The sequence below is a fragment of the Anser cygnoides genome, chromosome 20 (genome assembly GCF_040182565.1).
Source record: "Anser cygnoides isolate HZ-2024a breed goose chromosome 20, Taihu_goose_T2T_genome, whole genome shotgun sequence".
NCBI lineage: Eukaryota > Metazoa > Chordata > Aves > Anseriformes > Anatidae > Anser > Anser cygnoides.
Window position 1 is genome coordinate 10,582,326 of NC_089892.1, and position 11,612 is coordinate 10,593,937.

The 11,612-nt window shown below is 47.6% G+C and overlaps 1 protein-coding gene across 1 annotated transcript; it reads right to left on the reverse strand.

The window, feature by feature from the left end:
- Nucleotides 1-2,820: 2,820 nt before the first annotated feature.
- ZMYND19 (zinc finger MYND-type containing 19) lies at nt 2,821-11,610 on the reverse strand. The gene is made up of 6 exons (XM_066980542.1): nt 11,456-11,610; nt 11,145-11,204; nt 10,094-10,200; nt 5,413-5,553; nt 4,261-4,441; nt 2,821-3,503 (listed from the first exon to the last, which is right to left on the reverse strand). Exons 1-6 carry the CDS (start codon nt 11,504-11,506, stop codon nt 3,360-3,362), a joined length of 684 nt encoding a protein of 227 aa, XP_066836643.1. The 5' UTR covers nt 11,507-11,610; the 3' UTR covers nt 2,821-3,359.
- Nucleotides 11,611-11,612: the final 2 nt, after the last annotated feature.

Genomic DNA, 11,612 nt, shown 5'->3' on the forward strand with positions numbered 1-11,612 from the left:
CCCCATATGGAAGCATTCCTGTGTGAATTCCCTCAGCTCTTACACAGTGAACACACCTGCAAACAATTCACTTGTTTTTGCCTGCTTGATCTTCAGGCCAGACCTTCCCTTTACCGTGCATCATGTCTGACTCAGGCAGTCTCCCTGCTCTTGATGTTTCAAAATTACTTGTGTGTTTTAGAATTTGAACATTCTTCAAGTTCCATTTTCCTTTGTGTTATTTTTTTCTCCACATTCAACCTGCCAAATGTTATTCTTCCCATCTTCTGCACTTGGACACAAGTTCAGTTTATAAAGGATTTCTTCTTGCTCTGAGAGCATCCCACGCTCTGCTGTTTAATCACACCAGCCTCCTCTTGTCCTCTCTCAAGCCTGTTTTGATAGGTGGTAAACATTGGTTCCCAGCCCCAAGGCAATGTCTTACACCATTTCCATGCCACCTGCGAGTAGTTAATTCTTTGAACTCCCTTTTTCCTTCACCAGTTTCATTTAAAAATACGTCATCACCACAGAGGAAAACTTAAAAGTATAACCCCATGGGTGTATTAAAGGGTCAAATATCAGAAGGTGAACACTGCCTGCAATATGTTATTTCAGACTCTGTGTTCCTTAAGCCAGGTGTCATTTCTATCAGTCTGAATTGTGACTTTTGAGTGTTTGGGACAGATAGGCAGTACCACCCTACCTTGATACGAAGAATACCTGGGGTGGGAAGTATCAACATTTGGTGTGCTTACACGTGTGTACACCGTTATGTTGCTGTTATCAGCAACTCCGCAGGCTCCTGACATGCGCTGGATTTGCCACTTTACAACTGTGACAAAAATCTTTCTTTGGACTCTCTTAAAGGGCCCCAGAGCCCATGGCTCCTGGAGCTGGCCGCCAGAGACACTCACCCTTTCCTGGGACTTGAGGCAGACCAGGGCGACCCACCAGCAGGAGACCTGCCGGCCATGGATGAGCTGCACAAGATGCCACATGCATTCGCAAGGGCCTGCGAGTAGCAGGCAACACGGCTGGTGGCAAAGGACTGTGTGCACCTGGACCACAACCTTCTGCCTCCTAAAGACCACACCAATCATCAGATCCTCAAACAACTTGCCAGGCATCACAGCTTAAAGACGTCAAAATCCCTGTAGCCACTTCCATCCTTTGACACAAGGCGGGTTTGGAGTCAACGGCTGCACTCAGTTTAGTACCTCTTATCTCATCCAGCCTTCCAAGGTGCTCAGGCAGTACTGTCTCATCCAGGCAACTCATTACCTGGTTGATGGTCTGACAGACCTAACCCAGTGACCACACTCCCTCCCCCATTCACCAGGATCAGGATTGCCCCAAGCACCCACCCACCACCCTATTTTTGCGCTCCTTAGCATGAGTCCCACCCTTCCTTCATCTGCTGCTCAAGAGAAATTTACACTTTGCCTCATCAAGACTTCATCCAGTGTTTGCCTTTTGTTTCTCCACTTACAACTAACCATGGCCATTTTCCCTGCTACGTGCTGCAGAAGTGTTTAAATGCTCCAAGACCGCACTTCATTTTGCTAATCATAATTACTGCCAGTACAACGAAAAACTGGCGTGTCAAATACCAGCTTGTTAGAAAGGCAAGAGTCAATGCCCTTTTCAGAGGATTACCCTGAATAAAAACAACCTATTCCTTTTGTCCCTTTTTATATTTAAAAACTGTACAGTTCATTTAACTAATTGAACGTTTCCTTAAAAAAATCATCTGCTATAGAAAAGTTTGATTAGGTCCTGCTCAACTTCTTCATACTTTGGGGCATTTTAGGCTGCCTAAACAGAAAAGTTACGGTATAACCAGGAATCAACAGTTGCAACCTTACAAGGTATCTACCAAGTGCACTGCCAGCAAGGAACTTCAGAGGTTATTTACTAAGATGCTTAAAGGCAAAGTACAAAAACCCACCCAAATACTCATAATTAAGAGCTTCCTGTGCAGATATTAGAAACAGAATAATGCAAGTCCACAGCAGCCTGGTTGTCTAACAGATGGCATACAAGCAAGACCAGCACTGCGACACAAAGTGGCAAAGTGAATCTTGATTGGAAAACAAATTTATCAGCTTTCACAAAAAAAAAAACAAACAAACTTTTGAACACCTATTTCAATAAGCATTTGGAGAAATGCTCTGCATTAAGAACTCAGCAGCTCACATTCTTCCAACTGCAAAGCAAGACTAACACCTGGTACTAACTTATCCACTTAGTTCTGCAGGAAAATCACTTGACACTCCTTAAGGAAAAATGAGAAAAGAAATCAGATTATACACGACAAAACATCTGGAAAGAAAAACAGGCATGTACTCTGCAACTCAAATCCTCCTCCCATATTATTTTACTTATTACTTCATAAAAAAAATCAAAGTGATTCTTGGTTTGATGGTATCTCTTTAAAAACAAATAAATAACTCAAATCACCAAATATTAGATCATTTAAGCGTATCTGCACATCACTATTTGCTATGCTTACAGGGAAGCCACGAAGGCAACCACATCCACACACGGCTGACAACCTGAGCTCCCCTACAGCTACTCTATATACAAAGGTTTTGTAACAAGAAAGCCAATTCAGCTTTCTAAAAATACCGGCCGCTTACAGCACGATCTGCAGCACCCTTCTCCGACGGGAGCGGCACTACAGCTCGCCTGCACGCCGGGATCCCAGATGGTCCCTACACCGTGTTCCAGTTTCTGGTGCGCTGGTTCCTACTGAGTAGGTATCTGCAACATCCAAGTGTGACTGTGCTCTGAAAGCAACTGGAAGGGAACAGGAGAAGACTAGAGAGTAGACAGTGATTCATTCCAGCCTTTACTTTGTTTGCCTTTTTTTTTTTTTTTTAAATATAGCTTCCATGCAGAGTTCTCCAGAGCAAGTGCTGATGTTGGAGCCTGCCTCCTGGCCTTGGCACAGCCACAGATACTTCTAGCCACATGGGAGGAAAAGCTTTTGCTACATGACTTTTTTTAAAACTTTTAGGCCAACAATGTGTTCTCATCTGCACATTACAGTTAATGAGTCCTATCAAGAATTTCTAACAAAAACTGTACATGAGTTTACAAACGTATTAACATATAAATAATGAGAAGCTTCCTGCCTGGAGCCTCCACAGTAGTCTTTTTGCTTGAGAATATAATACTGGAAGGGTAGACCCAATCCCTTTCCACAGCACCAGTCAGAGCCGGCTTAGTCCAGTCAGCTGTTCTGCTCAAGCATCACAGGGATTTTCTTCTTCAGTGCCTCTGGCTTCAATAAGCAGTCTGTCATTACTGTGCAAAAGCAAGAGTCCAATGCCTTTGAGAAGGAATCCTGCTGCTAAGAGGCCTGTGCCACCCGGTCATCGCTCCGGTCCGAGCTCTTGCTGGAAGGTCCGCTTCTTCTCCCGACAGTGTTTCTTGTGAGCAGGCCAGTCCTTCTGCTGGCATTGTGACCCGCAGTACCTTGCTACCTGGCATCGGCCACAAATGTTGAATTCACGTAACTAGGAAAAACAACACAGTGTTAGTGAGCCTAACTGAGCACTCAACAAATGCTGAGCAGGCCAAAATCATTATCACAAAAGCAAAGCCCTTCTTATACATAGATAAGGATGCGTGTCTGACAGAGGTACAGCCCTCAGACACCTCATTCTGTACAAGCCTTGAACAAGACCTTATGATGCTTCATCTCATCTACCTACAGAAAAGTAGCAGAACCAGCTTTCCTCCCACTGAATAAATGCCATGCAACTTATCCTCTTCTTATGAAGGGCCAAGCATGGGTGGTGGTTTTTTTTTTTTTTTTTTCGATTCTACTACTGCCCAAAGCCTTACAATGCTTTCTCCTCATAGGAGAAAGGAGCCTCATACAGCTCCTTCAAGTTCCAGGTCACTAGACACCTGGAATGCTTCCACCTGTCTCTTCATACACATTGCAGCAATTATACTCCTCCCAGTAAACCGCTAGGTCATTTCTTGTTCCAGTTCCAAACAACGTTCTCTCAAACTGACAATTAAAGTCTCATCTTTCCTCCACAAAGCCTTGATAAAGTACTTCTTTATTGCATATTCACGAAGAACTTGTAAGAACCTTAATCATACCAGAAAAGATTCATGCCAAAGAAAACCTGACCTAAAGAGAACTATTGTCTTTAGCAACTCAATGGACTACGCAAAGCGTTATATTTTAAGGAATAAGCCCCTGGATGCACGAGGTAGCCTGAGCCACTACATGCTTACTTCCAACATTTTTGAACACACCTGTTTTTCAATCATTGTGCATGGGGGGTAGTGACATTCATAATATGTGCATGAGTTCTCTTCCTCCTCCACAACATCCCCGTTAGCGTTGTAATATCGTGTTACATTCAGTACAGGAAATTGCTCTTCTATAGGATCTGTAGGAAGCTGTTGGATTGCCAGCCAATACAGACTTTGTTCCCTTTAAAAAAAACAAGTCCACATTCAGTCCATACATTCATAATAAGCATACGGGGAAAATAATTCCGATTTCGTTAACAGAGTAGGTAAGGTTAACACAAATCCTTTGACGGTTACTCTAACCTAAAAAAAATATTTAAAAGTATCTCATGAAACTTACACCAAGAAATTTGTATCAAGCAACATTGTTTCTGGGTAAATGGCTCTAGGTCTGTTCTGTGCTCTTGAACCCCCAGAACCAGGTGAGGATAGCATCACTGCTATTCAGTACCATTCACTACATATTCTTAAAAGCATTGTAACAAGCTCTTACGGGCACTAGAGGTGTTTCAAGAGAAGCTTCTAGTACAGCACAGAAGTTTCTAGTATGGTCTGGGCCTCTCACCAAAAAAGAACATAGCTGGGTTGTATCACCACAGGTGAAACAAACCCACCCTACCATTAGTTTGATGCACTGTGAGTAACATCACAGTGCAGTGCAACACGTAGGAAGTTCCCATGATCTACAGCGAACGATGACAGAAGCTGTTCCAAGGAACTCATTTTAGTTTTAACCTAACTAAACTATTCCAAATATAAGCATTTTGCAGCTGCTGGTTTTTACAGGCTGCGCTAGTATGTCAGTGCCTGAGGATGAGACATACGAGCCAGTAAAAACTGCAGACTGAATTCAGCATGCCCAAATGCCACCACTCAAGCAGAAGGGAATGCAGGTTTACTATTTTACTGCGGTGACATCTGGCAGAGCAGGACCTCCACGTAACACCATGGGGTTAGATTATCTCTTCATAGCTAGCATGGTCAGCATTAACTCTGGTCCCCAGTAAGAACGCTGAGACAGTGATGCATAGGCAGCCCAAGGTCAAACAAAGAGGCTCTGCCAAGATGAACACCGCTACATGAAAGAGACAAAATAATTTATTTTTTATTATTATTTTTTCGATGGTGTCCCCCTGCCAAATATTGACATACCTTTGTTTACTAGAGATATCTTCAGCTTTGGGTTTCCACCCCCAAGGAACTAGGCGCAGATTGTCTAGGCGGTTGTCCACGGTCACTGAGTTCAGATGTACCACCTGAAATCCTGGAGCAATGCCTCCCCGGTGTCTCTCCCTGGAGGAAACAAAACCAGCTTGAAGCTCAGTGACGAAGAAGACTCCACAACCAAAAGTAAAGAATGATACCAATTCCAGAAGACATGCTGCCTTCTAGGCTGCTGCCTGGTGTCACTGAAATAGGAACAGTAAAACTCAGGTTGTCAACAGACTGCAGTGGCTATTTCACATGTATCAGCTCCCACAAGAACGAGATTTGTTCCAGGAGATTATTTCCATTATAAATGAGTTGATTCTGTCAAGACAATCATGTCAAGACAATCAATTTTAATTGTAAGAATATTGCAACAGAAGTTCCAGAAACTACCGTTCAAGTTTATGCAACAGCACCTACGTACTTGTTTCAACAGCGCAGACTTGAAAGGAGCTAATAGTTTTATTATTTTAATAGGATTTTCTATCAGACGTTTACATGCAAGTTTGGCACAGGTGTGAGTCAGTTTTTCATTTACTAAGGATGTCTCTTAAGCAACAGGACAGGGGTTTCACCAGTGGGTAGGCAAATGTTCCTTCTTCAGACTAATTATGCACAACACACAGAAAGCCTGCAATGAATCCACAATTGACCAGGAGACATCTACTGAAACTTACCCAAACCAAAGCAGGACAGCTGCACATTAAGTCATACCAATTTTTCCCTATTGCCTTGTAACAGATTTCATTTCCCAATCCACCTACTTCTCAGCTCTCCTCTCCCTATTTAAGTTTCAAGCCCCCTGTCAAATGCTCTCGTGCTTAGGCCAGCCCCCATACTGCTTCTTGTGGGGATCCCCATCCAAATACAAGGTCTGCACAGAAATTGCGCCCTGGTACATCTGCTACGCCACAACTAACTTTACAGCACAACGAGAACATAACCAGCGGCTATCAAGAAGGGTAACGTCAAACTGACAGCACTCTCTGAAGGTTACCCAGCATTTCCTTCGAGGAGACCGCTCCAACAGCCACCGACAACTTTACCCAAGCCTAATTCGGATGCTGCTTCCAGCTCAGTGCTGGAATATAAACCAGGAGGAGCTCTCCTGTTTGAAGTTAAAAGGAATAAAATCCTTCATTTGGGAAAAAAGTGTGCACTGTGGAAAGGAGTCCGCTGAAAGGCCCTAGAGGAGGGAGAGCTACTTTTGAGTTGTCGAATGCTACAGGAGGATCTGGCAAAGGAGATCAGAAGCCCCAAAAGCTCGAAGTGAGAAGCATGAAAGCACACCAGCTCAGACAGATGAAGGTAACCACTGATCGGATACAGAGACGGGGAAGGAGTTAATGTTCGTTAGACCAAGACTAGGACAGAGTGCCAACAAGAGACGGGATAGATACAAATGAGAAATCTGGGAGGAAGAGACTAGCACAGAGAAAGAGCAAACTGGAAGAAGGAAGGGGGGAGACCAAGACCAAGTTCAGAAACTTTTTTGAAATGGATTGGAGAACAAGAGTTTAAGAAAGGTCCAAGCTGGGGAAGGAGAGGGTTACAAGAGATTGTCAGGGACACCAGTACGCCCTGTGCCTACCCCTGCTCCTCCAACGCCTGCATCTGCACCCATGACCCCCCCACACCCCCAAAGTAAATACCAGTAAGATCCACAAGCAGAGCCTGTCTTCCTCTTTGTATAAATCCACATCTACATCGCTGTCAGTTCTTCTACTACCTCAAGTGGCAAAAGTCTCAAAGGGAAAGCAGAAATTGGCCTTGCCGATGACCAGGAAAAGCGTTAGCCCAATAGCACTTGACTGAGATGCCACAATTAGCACTAGCAAATTCAGGACAGTCCCTTTTCTCTGTGCACAACTGAGCAACCTCTGGATGCACAAGCACGTGTCACTCCTCTCCCTCAAACTGTGCTTCACAAGCGTGCAGTATGGACTACCTCCGAAGTTAACCAGAAATGTGCAGTGCAGGACAGGCCGATGGAAGAACCCTGCCTTCTCCCTTGTGGATGGGAACACAGAAGATGGGTTCATCAGGCAGCCACCTCTGCCAGGGCCACAGCTTCTGCCTCCCCAGCACACTCAAGTGCCTACAGGATATCAGCAAAGCCACTTAAAGCAAAACTTTTCAGAGAATTAACCACACACTGCAGTTCTTCTTCCCCCTCGCTAACTGGAGAGCTGAGGCCTGTAACAGAAGTGCCAAGCACAGGCAACAGCAACTCGAGTCAACGGGAGCCCTAACTGCGGAGGTTTCAGGCGCTATAACTGTAAGTACACACACACACACACATATATATATATATATAAAAAGTCTTGGATTTTTTTGGACACAGCTAGTGATATGTCTGACTAATCTCCTAACACTTCCATTCCCCAGGGAACATTACTACACCCAGACAAAAGATGGCAAGCTAGGATCGCTAACCAGGGAGCAGGGCGAGAAGGCGACAGGCCAACTCTGCAGGTACCCAGCCAGAGACATTCAAATCGTGCTTCAGAGGGGCTGAACGCGCACCCTGAAAACAAAACAAGCACAAGAGAGGCTGCAGAAAGTTCTTCCTGAACGAATATTTGTAGCAAATATGGGTGCATTTCAGAGAGTGGCTCCCATCTCATACTGCAGGTCACTCTGCACGGGTTGGCAGGAGAGCTCTGGGGGAAGAGTGGGTGAAAGTCCCCATCACCGCTGCAGCTTTGGTAGCAACAAGCTTCCAAATGTGGAGGCCTTACTACATGAACAATAACAGCTGCTTAACTAAACTGAAATAAAGAAAACAGCTTTACTTGCAAAAGTATCCAACACATGCACACTCATTGTATCTCAAGCCAAAGGACAGAATCAGGCTTTCAGAGCAAGCACATTTTTTTGGGGGGGGGCAGGGAGGCAGTGAACATGGGACACACATGGGATTGGTGGGGGAAACACTTAAGTTACACAGTCAAACTCTTCTACCTGCAGTAACTCAGTTTCTTTGCTTTTACCCAGAAAGCCAGGCTGGCACCAGCAGAGCGCACCACTACTGCCCATCTCTCCTGCCTTTTGGAGGCCTCCAAAACCTTGATCACTGCTCCAGCTCACAAAGGGAAGGACCTTCCACTAAAACACTTCAGGTTTGCTTTCAGAACAGCCCCCAGCACAGGTAAGTAAAACCGAACAGCGTGTGTGTTCTGTTTAGGAGGGCCGGTAACTACACAGCACCCGTAGCCAAAAGGCTTTCTAAAGATACAAGGAATACTAAGCTGCCTTGCGTTACCTTGTAATTAAAGATCACAGCAAAACGTAGATCCTCAAAGGGATCAAACTGACTTACAGAAACAGTTGAAATACTCAGTATTTCCTAGCGAACGAGTCTGACTTTGCAGCTTCAGACCTGCAGATCTGCTTGCACGACAGTTACACCCTGCCTCTCTGACTTACAAGAAATCCCTACTGCACAAAATCTCTGTTTTTTAACACACCAGCATATGCTGAAGCACGCACATAATTTTAATTACCTAACTGAACACGTTAGGTTTATTTCCTAATGTAAGTAAAACTAACCAGAAGAGGCAATGACTGGGCTGTGTAATAAGCAAACTGCTGGACTGTCATCACCTACACAGCCTGCAACAGTCAGCTGGAATAATTTTCAGGTACTGTTAGTGCTACTTGCAGACTGCAATTATTACTGTATGAGGTTCACAGTTAGCAGAAGCTGACAGTCTGATTTATCCCGCATACTGTAGCCAACCTCCTAGTAATTTTCACCAAAGTTATGTGTACAACAAGATTAAACATTAACAGATGCAGGTTAAAATCCTTATTTAATGAGCAGATTAAAAATAATAATAATAGTCCCCGACAGTCTTCCCGACTCCCTCCCTCTTGTACGGGGACTAAGTCGGGGAAGAAGAAATAACCTGGAACAACGAGGAAAGCACAGCTAAATCTTGGGCACTGTGACTTCTAGTTGTAGTTTACAGAACTTAATAGAAAGCATGCTTATTTTCTCAGAAAAGACTTTTTAAGACAAATAACAGATCTCTTTAGCATATCCCGTCTTTTCTACAAAGCCACGAAGAACACGCTTAGTGCACCGTAACAGCTCACTGGATGACAGTCGGCCTCTCAATCTCAACGGCAGCTACAAAGGATTACAAGCAATGACTCTTGGAACATGGGAAATAAGACACAGCAGCTGACAGGAAACAGAAAAACTAACAAAAATCCCTAAAGTTTTAGCTTATCAGAGGTTCCCTCTCTCCAGTGGCCTGTCACTTCTCAGACTTACCTGCTTCTCACAGGACAAAAGAAGCCCAGAAGATAGGTCTCCGCCCGTTAATTTAAATGGAGCCAGTCTCCTGTCCACCTCCAACTGAAGCATTTCTCAGGTCTGAGCAAGGGTCCCTCTGAATAATACTCACCTGTAACCGTTTTCCCTGGCAATACTGTTTTTACAGAGCCTCAATAAGACTGTATCAAGATCTAACAGCACCCACTGCGCTTGGTTCTAACAGAGAGCAGCTGCAAGCCTCCTGAGAAGACTTGAAATACCAAAAGCAGAGAAAGACCCCACATACACGACGGGGGCAGCAAGCTGCACCCCGTGGTTGGCTCTCCTCACGATACCCACCAAAGCAGCTCATGCAGCAGGCGGCCGGATCCCCTTCCACGGTTTTTATCAAATGCATAAGCAAATATTTTAGCACCGTTTCCATCAGCATCTACCTCCATGCGAGCCTAGAGAAAAGGGAAAGGCTGTGAGAACATCCAATGCTAAGCAGAGGAGCACGGGCTCTTTTGGGACAGGGATAAGGGAAGGACCCAACATTTCACACTCGTCTCCTACAGATCACTTGACCGCCATGGAATCCCAGCTGTTTTGGACCTCCAGCAGAAACAAACCTCTACTACTGCGGTTTGGGAAGACGTAAAGGGAAGGGGAGGACGGAGGCTCTGCACAGCAGGAGTCCCGCTTGGGCTAAGACCAGTGGGAACTTAGTGGTGAGCCCGTGGGGCCGTCATCAGTCCTCCGCACCAGCAAACTGCCACGGCTTCGTGCCTGGTGCTGCCCTACACCAACCTCATTAGGGGCTGCTGGTGCAAGCAGCGGTCCTGCCCTCCTTCCTCGTGCTAGCGCTAACGCTCACGGACTGAGCCGTGCTAAGGACCAGACCCCGTTAGCGCACTCGTTGCGGTGATACGTGCTGGCAGTGAATCACCCCCAGAGAGGAACGGGTGAGCTCGGTGGTTTCTGGCAGCGGCACTGCCGCAGCACTCGGGCTGCTGAGCACCGGGCGCTGAGCACGGGGCGCGCCCTGCTCCGACAGGGCCGTGGTTTCGGGGGGCTTCGCAGTCGTGAGCCCTTTCCCTTACTAAGTCTCAGCAGAGGACGCTTCCCTCTGTCTACAGACATCAGAAAAAGTTCCCCGGCCCCACCACGCGTTACCCCAGGAGACGCTCCCCGCCCAGAGCTACGGGAGAGGGAAACCTCCCGGCTCCGGCAGGGCAGCGAGGGCTTCGTGAAAGGTGCGCGGGGAGCGGGCTGGGGGCGACAAAAGGCTGCAAACGGGGCTGCCGCCGGGACCGGCCGGGGGGCCTCGGGGGGACACCGGGGGGGGGGAATACGGGGGGTCGGGGGGACAGCGGAGGGGCCCCGGGAGCCACCCGCGCCCGGTGCTCACCTCGAAGGAGTAGCTCTCCACCAGCGGGATGTCCTGCTCGTCGATCAGCGTGTACTTGGTCTGCAACACACAGCGCGCCCTCAGCCAGGCCGCCGGGCCCGGCCTCCCCGCCCCTCCCGCGGCCACCGCCACCGCCGTGCCCGGTCCCGCCCGGTCCCCTCCGGTCCCTCCCGGTCCTCCCCGGCCCCGCTCCCGGTGCCCTCCCCCCGCGGCCGATCCCGATCCCGGTCCCCGCTCCCGGTCCCGCTCCCGGTCCCCGCTCCCGGTCCCCGCCCCCTCCCGGTGCCCGCAGGCCGCGGCCAGGCTCGCACCTTGCCGGCCACCCGGCCGAGCCGCACGATGCCCAGCTTGAAGTCGGTCATGGCCGGGCCGGGGCCGCCGCCGCCTCCGCGCCCCCCCCCCCCGCGCTCTCCGCCCGGAGCGGGCCCCGCCGCGCCGCTGCCACGCGCCGCCGCCTCGCGCACACCC

Bases quoted from the DNA above. Each gene is read 5' to 3' on its own strand.
- ZMYND19 (XM_066980542.1), bottom strand. From the start codon at position 11,506: ATGACCGACTTCAAGCTGGGCATCGTGCGGCTCGGCCGGGTGGCCGGC. The intron at 11,205-11,455 runs GTGCGAGCCTGG...TGTGTGTTGCAG, and splicing joins TCGGCCGGGTGGCCGGCAAG to ACCAAGTACACGCTGATCGA. The intron at 10,201-11,144 runs GTGAGCACCGGG...CCTTTTCTCTAG, and splicing joins TGGAGAGCTACTCCTTCGAG to GCTCGCATGGAGGTAGATGC.